This window comes from Podarcis gaigeae, assembly GCF_964106915.1.
Source record: "Podarcis gaigeae genome assembly, chromosome: 12".
NCBI lineage: Eukaryota > Metazoa > Chordata > Lepidosauria > Squamata > Lacertidae > Podarcis > Podarcis gaigeae.
Genome location: NC_139688.1, coordinates 33,112,260 through 33,127,016, shown reverse-complemented (window position 1 = coordinate 33,127,016; position 14,757 = coordinate 33,112,260). Strand labels below are relative to the sequence as shown.

The 14,757-nt window shown below is 42.5% G+C and overlaps 1 protein-coding gene across 1 annotated transcript; it reads left to right on the top strand.

The window, feature by feature from the left end:
- The first annotated feature begins 1,375 nt into the window (after positions 1–1,375).
- AGR2 (anterior gradient 2, protein disulphide isomerase family member) lies at positions 1,376–12,193 on the top strand. Its single transcript, XM_083706169.1, has 8 exons — positions 1,376–1,445; positions 5,123–5,266; positions 6,906–6,969; positions 7,168–7,220; positions 8,054–8,127; positions 8,933–8,996; positions 11,036–11,119; positions 11,882–12,193. Exons 2-8 carry the CDS (start codon positions 5,131–5,133, stop codon positions 11,929–11,931), a joined length of 525 nt encoding a protein of 174 aa, XP_083562295.1. The 5' UTR covers positions 1,376–1,445; positions 5,123–5,130; the 3' UTR covers positions 11,932–12,193.
- Positions 12,194–14,757: the final 2,564 nt, after the last annotated feature.

Genomic DNA, 14,757 nt, shown 5'->3' with positions numbered 1-14,757 from the left:
CATGTGTGTTCCTCAGTATTCACACACAGAAGAAGAAGAAGAGTTTGGATTTGATATCCCGCCTTTCACTCCCTTTAAGGAGTCTCAAAGCAGCTAACATTCTCCTTTCCCTTCCTCCCCCACAACAAAGACTCTGTGAGGTGAGTGGGGCTGAGAGACTTCAAAGAAGGTCACCCAGCAGCTGCATGTGGAGGAGCGGAGACGCGAACCTGGTTCCCCAGATTACGTGACTATCGCTCTTAACCACTACACCACACTGGCTCCTAGAACGCCTGCAAAATTAAGGGTATGCACTTGTGAAATACAACGTTCACCACATCAAATTGCATGCATGGTAGTATTGATAAGCCTCCCTTATGTAGAAATTCACTTAGCAATCTGTTCGGTTCAGCATCTATTCCTTTCGTTGCTAGGAAACAGCTACTATTCCAAGAAGAACACCAGGTGGGATTCAACAGTGCACTAATTTGAGTGCTCCATCAATGCAAGCAGTGGCAGATGGGATGACCTCCCCTCTCCTTCCTCTGCCTGCTGTCCTGGGGGTTCTCCTGACTCTCCAGAGTAGATTTGGGGGAGATGGGGTGCCCAGGCAAGAGGAGAGGGAGGCAAGCCCATTGAGCTAGCAGGAGTCTCAGCACCGGCTTCCACTAGTGTACTGGCTTAGTTGAATCCAGCCCAATAAAATCATTTCCCACTGAAGGCAAAGGGTCTGGGCAGCTGCCTCCTTAAATGATGAGATTCATATTTTCAGCATGGTTTCCAACACTGGAGTGATGTAAAAGGCACTTTAAAGCAATGGTGGGGAACCAGTGACCTTGCTGTTAGGCTACAAGTCCTATGGGCAATGGGAATTGTGGGCCAACACCGCACCCTGCTTTGGAAGATGAACTGTCAGGTTCCATTTTCATTTGGCATTTCCCTTGGGTTCTTTGATCTGGATCAGTGCCCTGTACTCAGTAAAATGACCATCTAATTCACACTTAAATTCATATCCAATTTCAACTTCTCAAAGGAATTGCAGACCTGTGCTTTAGAACGAAGCTTCTGTCCAATCACAAAAAGCCAGATCAGCCTTCAGGCAAATCAGAAGCCTTGATTTATGCTTACCTGGATTTGGCTTATTGCCCACATCAGAAAATTTATTTTCCCAAACTCTCATATACACCTATAAATTTTACTTTTCTAGAACTAATGATACACTGTACGCTGATGGCATTTATTTGTTCCAGAAATTACTTGCAAACGTCTTGTCTTTTATTTATTTTCTTTTAAAAAGTGAAATAAAATAGAGGTTTCCCCCTGCATCAGAAGTATTCAAATGCCACAGCTTGTGGGTGGAGATGAGGTGTGCCCAGGTGCATAAATAGGCATACCCTACCTTCCTTGTTCACACTGAAACTTGGAACACTTTAGCAGTTTCTCAAAGGAGGAGGAGGGCAGAGCAGGTAAGATGATCAGCTCTGGGCTTAGCAAAGCACCTGTTCAGAGTCCTCTGAGCTTGTGAGTCAGGTTACTTATTGATGGGCAGGTAACAAAGAACAGGCTGGGAAGACTGGAGCAGTGAAAGGGCAGTGAAAGGGCTGTGCAGCAGTTCTAAGAAAAGCAGCTAGAGTGTTTTGCTGTTTCTTCCACTAACTATGCTGACGACCACAAGTGTGTGTGTGTGTGTGTGTGTGTGTGTGTGTGTGAAGCTTTACAAACCTTTGTAACTTTTGTCAGTCATTGCTTTCCCACTGGATCTGCTAACAGCTCTGATCCCCACCCCTTTGTCTGATTTCCTGCTTGGCAAGTGCAAGCACTTTCTAATGCATGGGTAGGCAAACTAAGGCCCGGGGGCCTGATCTGGCCCAATCGCCTTCTAAATCCGGCCCATGGACGGTCCAGGAATCAGCATGTTTTTACGTTAATAGAATGTGTCCTTTTATTTAAAATGCATCTCTGGGCTATTTGTGGGGCCTGCCTGGTGTTTTTACATGAGTAGAATGTGTCCTTTTATTTAAAATATATCTCTGGGTTATTTGTGGGGCATAGGAATTCGTTCATTTTTTATTATTTTTTTCAAAATATAGTCCGGCCCCCCACAAGGTCTAAGAGACAGTGGACCGGCCCCCTGCTGAAAACGTTTGCTGAACCCTGTTCTAACGCCTTTGTCGAAGCTCTGTTTTCTTCTATGGTGCTATGGTTTCTGTATATTACATTTACCAGTCTTGAATCTTCTCAGCTGTCTATCATTGGCTGCTTGGAAGGATCGTGCCCCATACCCACTTACTTCTTCCATTTCCTGCCCAGTTGTGTTTCTTCCCGCTTCCCTGATGCTGACACAGTGCCCATTGACATCAGCTGTGCCATAAAAAGGGACTCCGCTAGATGCATATTGGCCTACTTAAATGCCCCTGTGGTTTCAAAGGATGACAAGATGTCAGTGCAGCCTGTTTTCTTAAAAAGCCAAATACGCCTCCAAAAACTTGCCTATTTTAATTTTCCCCATGAAGACATAAGGATGTCTGTCACATTAATAAAACCTGTGCATGCTTATTCCACAAAGTAAGTCCTAACATACTACACGGCATTTACTGTCATGTAAGTGTGTACAGGATTGCAGTCCCTTTTTAAAAAAATCACCCACAGATCCAAAACCTGAAAATCAGCCCCATTCGATATCATTCAAACTTCCTTCCAAGTTAATATGCTTAGGATAGAAGCTTCAGAATGCGCATTTTGGCCACCATTGTTTCCTGATTGTTGTAGAAAATCTGAGAAGAAAAAACGGAAGATGAGTAACATGCTTGAAAATTGTATTTCCTGGTTTTGAGCATAGTAGACTTAATCCTGACCATATCAGCCACACTTGACCTTCAAAGCAGGGACTTGATTACCTCAAACAGTACCGTTATTTTGAAGCTTCCATCCTCAGCCAAATTTGATGGAGTTAGACCTACTCTCTGCAAGGCTGCCCCAGTGACCTAGGGCCAATCTAGAGAGACAAATGGGGTGTGCAGTTGAGACCCCTGTCTGCTACTTACACACAGCCCGTCATCCCAAAACTTTTTCTCCCAGCCCTGTGTGCATCTCCAGCATCAAAGCACACCTGGGTGGAGAGCATGTGGAGGGCATACTTCTTCTTAAGTTGGACATCTGCCCCCCTCTCTCTCTCTCTGTGTGTGTGTGTGTGTGTATGTGTGTGTGTGTGTGAGAGAGAGATAGCTGTCAACTTTTCCCTTTTCTTGTGAGGAATCCTATTCAGAATAAGGGAATTTCCCTTAAAAAAGGGGAAAGTTGACAGCTATGGTGTGGGTGGGTGGGTGGGTGGGTGTGGGTGTGGGTGTGTGTGGAGAGAGTCATGCCTTTAAATAAAACTACTGCTGTTCCTTGCAGTTGGGGTCTAAACTGAGATACTGATCAAAACTCCAGGGCCGGTCCTGCCATTGGGCAGAGTGAGGTGGACTCCTCAGTTGGAATGGAGGACCCAGCTCTGTGCATCATACACACTGCTGAATTGGTCCTGAGACCTACAGAAAACCCTTTGCTTCTCTCAAATTTGCAGTCTGCCACCTTGAGTGAGAATTGTCAGGTCTTAGCATCAACTGTCCATCCCCCGTAGCGATGGATGCTATTTTTAAAAGTCAGGATTTTGAAACCAACAGATCTATAATTGGACTAAAATGAGGTTAATCAGATTCATTGAGAATTATGTTCACCGTCAAGATAGGGAGCGCTGGAGATGCTAGCAGAATTAGCATTTTAAGATGCGTTCATTCGGAAACTTACTGCGTGACTTTTAATTGGCTTAGAAAACTTTAAGGCTTCAGTGCTCGATATATACACTTACAAGAGAGCAAGTCCAACTGAACACAGTGGGGCTTACTTCTGAGTAAACATGGATAAGATCAGTTACAGATAGGTAGCCGTGTTGGTCTGCCATAGTCAAAACAAAAAAAATTCTTCCAGTAGCACCTTAAAGACCAACTAAGTTAGTTCTTGGTATGAGCTTTTGTGTGCATGCACACTTCTTCAGATACACTGAAACAGAAGTTTCCAGACCCTTCTATATAGTGTGAAGGTGGGGAGGGGTATTACTCAGAAGGGTGGTGGGAATGGGTGATTGGCAGATAAGATCAGGCCGTACATTTGGGGGGTGGGGAATACATCATATGTGAAGACACACAGCACAATCTTAACATGTAGACTCATAGAATTGTAGAGATGGGAGGGATCCTGAGGGTCATCTAGTCAAACCCCCTGCAATGCATACTCTAAATTAAGTACCCCTGTGCTCAGTGGGTCTTACACAAGAGTAACTGTGCATAAGACTGCAGCTTTGGGGAGCATTAAGTGGACATTGGCTGTCAGAGCACAGCCACCTTGGCAAACCTAGGGGTTTGAAACTCCTTTGTTTTCATTGTCTCCTAAATATTTCCCTGTTGTCACTGCACTGAGAAAAGTGTTTCACTCCTCACAACCCAAGGCAAGTGCCTTGTAAAAACTTTGATTTGCTTTACATGGCTCCATTTCCTTGAAGTCCATGGTAAACACCAAATTAGTGACTGGGAAAGAAAGGTTAGTTTGGATTCAACTTTGAATATGACAGTAGAGTTACATTTAGCTCTGTTTGTCTTCATGGTGTAGCCATCAATGGAAGGTTTTGTTATAGGGATGGGGAAGAAATTGGATTCAGTTTGCTTTTTAAGGAAATCTACCTAATTCACACTTTCTAAAACAGTAAGCAAAATGAAACACAGCCATCCTTCAAAATTCACACTTCTCTGAATGTTGCAATGCAATTCACCAGCCAAGGAATGTGCACAAATATGCACATACCAAGGTAAATGGTGCATAAAACTGCATATAGTTTCCCATCCCTGTCTGAGCACAGAAGGACATACTTCTACGCATACTATACACTGAGTCCCAAGCAGAGTTTCTCATGCATGTTGTATGTAGCACCTAACATTCGGTTGCTCCTCTTTTTTTACTGACCAAGCTGGAACTAGAGTAATTCCATTCCATTGCTTGCAACTTAGCCAGCAAGATTGATTGCATGCCTCTATTGTTCCATACCTAATAGTCTCCTGTTCTGTAATGCAGCTGAATAAATCCTTAATGCTTTTTCTTCTTCCCCTAGCTTCAACCATGGAGAAGAGCCTCATATCGGTGTTGCTTTTGCTTGTCGCCGTCTCATACATTTCGGCGAAAGACACTACTGTGAAAAGTGAAAAGAAGGATGTAAAAGAAACCCGTCCCAAACTGCCCCAGACTCTCTCCAGAGGTAAAGGAATGCTAGCTGAGTGCAGTGGGAAGACAGGGTGTTGTTTTTTTTAAACCTTTCTTAAAATACTAGAACCCAAGACCATCCAATGAAGCAAAATGATGGGAGATTCAGAACAGACCCAAGTGGGTTTGTAGCAATTAGAGTGTTGGACTAGGACATGGGAAACCAGGATTCCAATTCCAATTCACTCATGAAGCTGACTGGGTGAGCTCTCTTAGCCTAACCTATCTCACAGGGTTGTTCTGATGGATCCTGCCCTGAAAACCTACAAAACTGAACAATCCGACATATGACATATGTCTACTTGGAAGTGAGTTTCACTGAGTTCAGTGAGGCTGACCCCTTATAGGTTGTTATAAGACTGTAGTGTAAGAGGGTCTTTTCTCAATAAGGAGGGGTGCACATTATTTAAATAAGGAAGCCTCAGGGGACATTCCTCCAACAGTTGATAATTTGTAGCAGGTAATTATCTAAATTTCACGTTGAACTTGAAATGAGTGCTAGTTCAGATTAATGGCAGCATTTGAAGAAATCATTGCAATTAATCAATGGGTTTGAAAAAAATAAATTAGCATATTTACACAAATCCAATGCACCATCGATTCTAATGCGCAGCTCAATTTTCAAAACCTTGAAACCAAAAAATGTATTTGCTGGCGAATGTAAATGCGCCACCAAATCTAAGGTGCACCCTAATTTTTGCAACGTAATTTGGCCGGGAAAGGTGTATATTACATTTGAGTAAATATAGTAACCCCTAAAAATATGGTGTTGGCAGGAGGTATTTGGGCTAACTGGCATAAGGTTATATAGCTAGAAATTTGTGATTTGTTTTATTTTATTTGCTTTATTATATTTCTATGCCACTTTTCATTTGAATGTATCCCAAAGCATCTTACAAACTATAAATAATAGCAACGTGACAGAACACAATAAACATGACAGAACATCACAAACACAGCATAAATCATATAGGATAATTCACAAATCATCAGGGAAACAATTGCAATCTATAAAACACTGTTAACAAAACAGCAACTAAAAAACAAGCCAAACATCACAATGTAAGCAAAAGCCATATTATATGATTAACAAATACAGCATCAACGTTAACAAAATAGCATTGAAGACTCATAATCTTTCACTCTGTTCAGCTCATTAAAATACACATACGCATCATGTGCATGGCTGCAACTCCCTTCTGAAGGTTCCTCGGACTGAAATTAAGGCAGCACAGATTAGAGCAACCAACCCCTGATGTCAAACAGAAAGTCTCTCTCCCCTCACAATTCTTCCTCTGGAAACAGCTCCCTTATCATAGCTTCTAGGGCTGGAGGGTAGGGCAAGGCAGGTGGGAAAAGCTATTGCCTGATGACCAGCTCTAAGCCTCAGAGTTGCCTTTGTTCAGGACTCAGTTCAGTTGCCATATGTCCTCTTTTTCCAGGACACATCCTCTTTTTCATGGGTATGTAAAATGTGTGTTGTCATAGCGATCCATTGTTAAAAGTAGAAGTCAGCAAATGGGCCCTCTTCCTTGCTCTTCAAAATATGGCAACCCTACAAGTGGTTATGGCATTAATGCCTCCTCAGTCACAATATGCTTTAAAACTAAATTCCATTCATCATTTCCTTTCAGGCTGGGGGGATCAGCTTATCTGGACTCAGACTTATGAAGAAGCTCTCCATAAAGCCAGGACAAAGTAAGTCCCCCTATCTCCACACAGTTTTCACTATGGTGTGTGAAGATCTCTTTCCACTCTAAGAAGTGAGAAATGTTTCAATACCTTTCTCCAGGACCTTAAATCTTAAGTCATTGAGATTTTTGTCCATCATGAGTTTTGCTCTTTTTATTGCCTGCTTACTGTGAGATTCTAAAATGGACCTTTTCTTCTTTTCAGCAACAAACCTATAATGATCATCCATCACTTAGAAGACTGCCCTCACAGTCAAGGTACCATTCTTTCTAACAGACACATAATCTTTTGGCCTACATCCAAGGAAATAAAATTGCTACCAACAACAACAACAACAACAACAACAACAAACCGACTCTTTTTACACTGAAAGTGTAATCTATATTTTTATCCCGTACTTAATAACTGGGGAGGTTTAGATGAATGGAAGGCAGAAATTTCTATTTACATTTTCCCCCCTCTCAGAAATGATCACAGTCAGAAACAGAGATTCACAAATTTGTGCCGAAGAGCTCATAATGATAGCCTGTCCACACATTGTATGAATGCCCAAACTCCATGCATTCATTGACAGTTGTTGATATGTTTTCTGTTCACTTAAGAGACTGGCTTTCAGGCAGGCCTTAGATCCAGCACTTCTCTCCTTAGAAATGAAACATTTATTGTATAATTCAAACTAGAGTGACATAGCATGAGTAAGTCAATAAGTGCAGTTTCCTGTCTTTGTGTCTACTCAGAAGTAAGTCCCACTGAATTCAGTGAGGTTTACTCCCTGATAAGTGGAATTTGGATTTCAGCCTCAGGCTTCTTGTGAATTCCTTTGCTAAGCAAAAGAATCCAGGTTTCAAAAACCCAAAACATTGATTGCGATAACCTTGACCTCCTTTCGTTCTCAGACCTGTTTCTAAACTTTTGAGTCTTTAGCTTATCTCTTTCATTTTACAGTGATTTGTATTAGGCCTTCAGGCCTTAAGCATTCATGAATTTTTATTTGATCTGTACTGACAATAGATACATAATGTTCTTTCTATGTTTCAGATGCTTTCTTTTTTTCTAATACTGAGTCTAATTTCTTCTTCTCCCATTCTAGCACTGAAGAAGGTATTTGCTGAACACAAAGAGATACAGAAATTGGCTGAGAAGTTTGTTCTCCTCAATCTTGTTGTAAGTTTTCTTTGACACTTGACCAAGTGCTCTGTTTTGTAATAAAGCAATTATTCTCTCGGCCAAGTTTCAAGTAGATCTACCGGTATTTAATTCTACCTAGAGCTGGTTCACACAGGGCATCTTTCCAAAATGGAAACAATCTATATAAGGGTGGTTGCTGTTTTGAGAAAAATAAGCAAGTGTTTAGATTGCCATGATTATTGGGAAAGTAATATATAGATAGGGTTGCCATATTTCGAGAAGTAAAAATCCAGACACAAATAGTTGTTGAGCTTTTTGGGGGGAGAGGGGGATCGCCCAAAAAATTGTTGGCCTATTTTTGGGCAGACACTTCCTGGTTCTGTTTGCAAAAACCTGGACACTTTGTCAATTTTTTAAAATCCCCCCGGATGCAAATTTCGCCATTGGAATTCTGAACATGTCAGGGGAAAACTGGACACATGGCAACCCTAGTATAGAGCCGCTTCCCAACAAAATGGATACCTGTGCATTCTTCATGTATAACAGTTTAATATACATTTTTCTTATGTGGATATTATTTCCATATAGGGAAAAATACTGTGTGAAATGTAGTGGGTGGATGTGCTTGCTAAAATAATTATAATGCTCATCAAATCCTCATTGTGGTCCAATTCTGTTATATTATACATTATGGGATGGCTGTCACATCATCATCTATTTCACCTAACCTTTCATTATGTTGAAGTAACTGGCAATGTTTAATACATACTTTGACTCTTCTCTGTGTGATCTAAATGGCTTGCATCACAGGTATTTGTATTTTCTTTTTCTTTTCTTTAAGTATGAAACCACAGACAAACATCTTTCACCAGATGGCCAGTATGTTCCCAGAATCCTGTTTGTAGGTGAGTAGTTAAGGGGTCAAAGAGTTCTTTTCTTTGAGGGTGGGGGACCATGCCAGGCTGAATACAGTGGCACCTCTGGTTACACACGCTTCTGGTTACAAGCTCTGCTAACCCAGAAGTAGTTGCTCCTGGTTGCGAACTTTGCCCCAGGATGCAGTGGGAAGTGTCATTAGCGAAAGCATGCCTCAGAATAAAAACGGTTTCAGCTTAAGAACGGACCTCTGGAATGAATTATGTTTGTAACCAGAGGTACCACTGTAGCTGAGATGAGTTAATATTTACTGTGGAACTAAAGTTTGATTTATCTCCAGGTTGCATCTCCAATATGGGGGAAACAGGGTTTTGCAAGCATTCCAACTGGAGAATGTGGCTGTTGCTAGCGAAACCTGAATCTCCTGTACCACTGGTGTTATTGGTGTTTTTGCTCAAAGACCTGTAGGATGGGTCCCATAAAACCACTCTTAACATGCAATACACTTGCCACATGTCCACCCAGTTTTTGTAATTTAGAGTAGCTTTCCCCTCTCCTGTTTTTAAAGAGGGGATTGATAAAGGGCCAAAAAAAGGTAGTTGTGTAAAATGAAACGTTTCACATTTGCATCTGCAACAATAACCTGCCCAAAATTTCTTTCCAATATACTTGCTTATCTGCAAACAATGGAGTATATGCTCCACTCTTTTTATTAAATTGGCTAAGGGGTGGATTTTTTACACAGGCTCCAAGGAGTTAATAAATGACACTGATCTTAAGAAGATTCCCCCTCAGGCTGATGCTGCTCATTGCTTTAACATCTACAGCTTACATTTTACTTGGTTATTATTTAGGATGGGGGTGGAGAAATCACCAAGTCCCATTTCTGCCCACCACCTGTTCAGTGGAAGCAGCTGAGAAGGAAAGCTTTGTTGGTGTATAAAGCCTTGCTATGGACTTGTGGGGAATTTAGATTTCCCTAAATGCCTGGGTGCCAGATTCTCTCCATAATTCCTGGATGTAGAATTCAACTTTGCCAGACACGGGGAACCCCCTGGATTTAGTTATGCTAACAAGCCAAGCCAGCTTGGCAGAGCGAGCTGAATGGGCCATTAGTGGAGGAGAAAGACTAGGGATGGCCCATCAAGGAAACCATCAAAGGGCAAGAATGCCAGGCAAGGGGGAGTGGAGCCCCTTCTCGGCTGGGTGCTAGTGGGCAAAGGCCAGGTTTTGGGTTTCAACTCGGAACAGAGGCGCTGAGTTCTGCCCAACATTGTGGGGCCCCATTGTGCACATGTGTGAGTGACATCACGCGCATTGTGGCACAGGGCCCTATTAGGGCCACCACAGCTGCCACAAGGCCCTGCAAGGCCTGCTGCCACTGCAAGGCCAGGCTCCTCAAGATGGAGGAGGGATTCAGCCCCATCCCAACAGACTTTGGGCGGTGGGGAAGGGGCTGAAGACATCTCAGCCCTGTGGAGTTGACACTGATGTCACTGAATGATGTAGGCTGGGGGAAGTCCTTGGACTCGGTTAGCAGCATGGAGGAGGAGGAGTAGAGCTAGAGAAGACAGACTGGAATGAAGGGACACCAAGGATGGCTTTTTGCTGTCCTTTGAATCCAATGCTGCGCTCAAGAGGGGAGCCAGACCTTCATAGGATGTGAATGCCCTACAATCCCTCCATCTAGGGGCAGGATGTTTATATGTGTAAATAAAACCATATGTCATAAGGACATCATAGTTTCAGCTGTGTCTTGTTGCCCAAAAGGGAACACAGACTTTGCTAAGCATGCCATATACCCCAGGAATCTCACGCTAATTGTGGAGATTCGAGTGGACTGTAACAGCACGCAACGACAGCTCCTTCCTACAGAAGCAGGGAAACATTTCTCAGTGTTTCCCCTGCAGATATGCAAAAAAGTGACTATGCATAATTCCATACTGGAGAATTATAGACAACATTCATGTGGTTAAGCATCTTTTGCATGGGGGCAGTAGAAGCCATTTTCATTGAGGGTTTTTTGACGGCTGCAGATGGAAAGTTAATGTGATCATTGTTTCTCCAGATCCGTCACTGACAGTTAGAGCAGATATTACTGGAAGATATTCCAACCGCCTCTATGCTTACGAGCCTTCAGACATTGCATTACGTAAGTATTTCCTAGCAGAGCTTTTTGCATAGATTTGGAACAAAGGAAGGTCTGAAATTCTACTTTGGAGCTCCCTCCAGTTGCACAATAGCATTGCAAAATGTGCATGAAATAGTAATAAATGCTGGTGAATTTTCATGATGACTTTTTTTTAAAAAAATCACAAACTGATGTGGAAAGGTAGACAACTGAATTTAAGACTGGGGAAATGTGGAATTGAGAGAAAACTAAATGGATAGATTTCACCATCCTAAAGTCTGAATAAATATGCATAGCAACACATAGAAAATGACTGACGCCATTTATGTACCGTAAATGGTTTAGAGTCTGCCGTTTTCAATATGGATTCCATGTGAATGTCACCTGAAACCAGTAATCCATCCACATGAATGGTCCAACATGGTGCAATTTGTTTTCATGCCACTGCCAAAATATTCCCAGAGCAAGTTCTGCACCTGAGATGTCCCACATGGTGGGATCCTATGCACAATAATGGCTCACCGCATGGAAACCTCAGCATGAAAAGCATCATTAAATCCATTTAAATCCATGTTATCCAATTTAACTGAGTTGTCAATGATGTGTGGACCATCAACAGTATGCACTGCTTCTGCTATTGTAAATGCTGGGAAATTAAAGTGAGATTTGGTTTATTGCAATTTGCATAATTTAGAAAGTTCAAACTGATGTGCATTACATGCTAGATTACTTTTTGTACAACTCCCCCGGCCTCCCTGATTTATGATCTGTTTGTTTTTCTAGTGTATGCAAATATGCAGAAAGCTCTGAAGTTGTTGAAGACTGAATTGTAAAAAAAGAAAACAGACACACTCTCAGGTCTTCCACCTCTATCGCAGCGTATGAAAAAATAGTTCTCACCGAAGAGAATGCGTAGGCTGCCCTTGGATATGCATATCAACAACTCACCGTATGCATAACTTCCAGGAGGATAACTGTGTTATAAATACTCATTTGTAACTGTGTGGTATTATGTATTGATTGCTTTTATAAAATAAGACTAAAAACACTGTATGCTCTTTTCTATAAATCAAGATTAAAAAGAAAAACACTTTATGGAGTTTGCACTTTTGTAATCTGTCTTATTTTGCAATCTTGTACAGAAGCATCTATAATATTTCCAATGAGAGAGCCAGTGTGGTGTAGTGGTTAAGAGCGGTAGACTCGTAATCTGGTGAACCGGGTTCGCGTCTCCACTCCTCCTCCCCGTGCAGCTGCTGGGTGACCGTGGGCTAGTCATACCTCTCTGAAGTCTCTCAGACCTACTCACCTCACCGAGTGTTTGTTGTGGGGGAGGAAGGGAAAGGAGAATGTCAGCCGCTCTGAGACTCCTTAGGGTAGTGATAAAGCGGGATATCAAATCCAAACTCCTCTTCTTCTTCAATGACACAAACAACAAACAAATTTTCAAGAACCTAATTCCATGCAGACCATCAGTCTCTGATATCTGCAGACAGGGCTGGAAAAGTCTCCTCTCCATTCCTGGGGAGTTGCTGTCAGTCAGTGAAGACCAGGGCTGAGGAAACTGTGCATCCCCCCCCCCAGATGTTGTTTCACTCCAACACCCATCATCCCTAAGCATTGGCAACACTTGCTGGGGCTACTGGAGGTCCAGCGACATACGATGGGCCACTGAGATAGATGCACCAATGGTCTGATTCGATGCAAGGCAGCTTCCAATGTCAGCAAATGGACAGCAGACTTCAAACTGCCCAACAGCAATGTGAATGATTGCCAGTTGTATTTGTGTGACTGGTGTCCGTTCCTGACCGCAGAAGAACAAGCAAACTGCCTGGTCTGCTTATATTCATTTTTGGTCAGAATTCTCTGACATCCCTACCTATGTGGGGACGCCTTCTCTACTATTACGTCCGCAACAACTGGCATTCACTGGACCACGATCTCCGAAACTGGCCTTACTTTCTACTTCATGGTATCTCCATGAGTTTATCTGGGGATGTGGAGCTGGTAGACCATTAGACATTGATAGCCTTCAACTCCCATGAGCCCCAGCCAGCCTGACCAATGGGAGTTGCAGTCCAGCAAATTTTGGAGTGGCCCTATTCAGCATTCCAAAATTTCCTACATGCTGTTTTTTACAGCCGCTCAAGTCAGCGGCCCTCTTATGTTGTGCTGTAAATTTCATGCAGTGATGACATCTTATGTGAAGAACTGCTTTTTTTTTTTGCCTGCCCTGAATCTGCTACCAATAAATTTTAGGGTGTGATTAACTAAAACTGTTCTCAACAAGTTTTTTGTTTTTTTTTAAGAGAGAGAATACACAAAATTGAAAAATCTACATTTTGTGCTTAAGCAAGAATTGCCCTTGAAAAAAGCCAAAATTACCCTTTATGTCAGGGGTGGGACTGATGGGAGTGGGAAGCCCTGAAGTGTCTGCAGGTCCACAAGTTTTCCACCCCTGCTTTACCCAGGTGACCTTGTGCTCAAGCCTAGCTTCTTCACTATTATCATTGGCAAAAGGGTCAGACTAGGTAACAAAATATAAATTGATGACAAAGCAGAATTTACCATTTTTCTTTTGGATCCCCAACAAATTATGCTTGACTCCTCAGGATTTAAACAGAAGTGTCACAGTGCAATCCTGTACATATCTATTTAAAAGTAAGACTTACTGACCTGGTTTGTACATGATGCTCGGCCCAGTATACCTGTTGGAGCGTCTCCAGCCCCATCGTCTAACCTGGACACTGAGATCCAGCGCTGAGGGCCTTCTGGCAAGTTCCCTCACTGCGAGAAGCAAAGTTACAGGGAACCAAGCAGAGGGCTTTCTCAGTAGTGGCACCTGCCCTGTGAAATGCCCTCCCTTCAGATGTCAAAGAAATAAACAACTATCTTGATGCTTAGAAGACATCTGAAGGCAGCCCTGTTTAGGGAAGGTTTTAATGACTGATGTTTTAATGTATTTTAAATCTTTTGTTGGAAGCCACCCAGAAAAGATGGGGAAACCCAGCCAGATGGGCGGGGTATAAATAATAAATTACTACTACTACTACTACTACTATTATTATTAGCTAAAGTATGGCTTAGCTGTATGTGTGAACCCAGCCCAGTCACTTAGCTATGGATTATTAGCCATGGTTAAAGCCATTTGTTGATCAAGGTTTGTTATTTGTTTATGAACATCAGTTAATGTTAGCCATAGCTTACAGGTATGAACCTGGACCTTCTCTATTACCATCACCATCAAAAAGCCATGCGTGAAGAGCAGCTCTTCCAGGTTTTAATGCAGGGAGAGGGGGATACATAATAAACCGAGCTTTGTCTGCCATACGCCTCAGCTGGTGATCATGAATTCAGGCAGGTTTCTGTCTCTTAATAATAGTCAGTGGTGGTGGTGCTGCCCTCTGGTGGACAGGTGAGGGTGCTGCCACCATTGCTGCTGGTGGAGGAAGAGAAATCATGGGGTTTGTGAAGCAAAACAGCAGAAAACCTTGAAGGTCAATATTTGATTTGGTGTGTTAGTGAGGATCCTAGCTGGGTGTGTCAGTTACATCCTTATAGGTGTCAGCATAGCTGGTGCAAAAAAAAAAAAAAGTGGCACAGAGGTTTGGCTCAGTTTTGAAGCAATACCAGGCTCTGGAAATCACAGTTAGCATCCC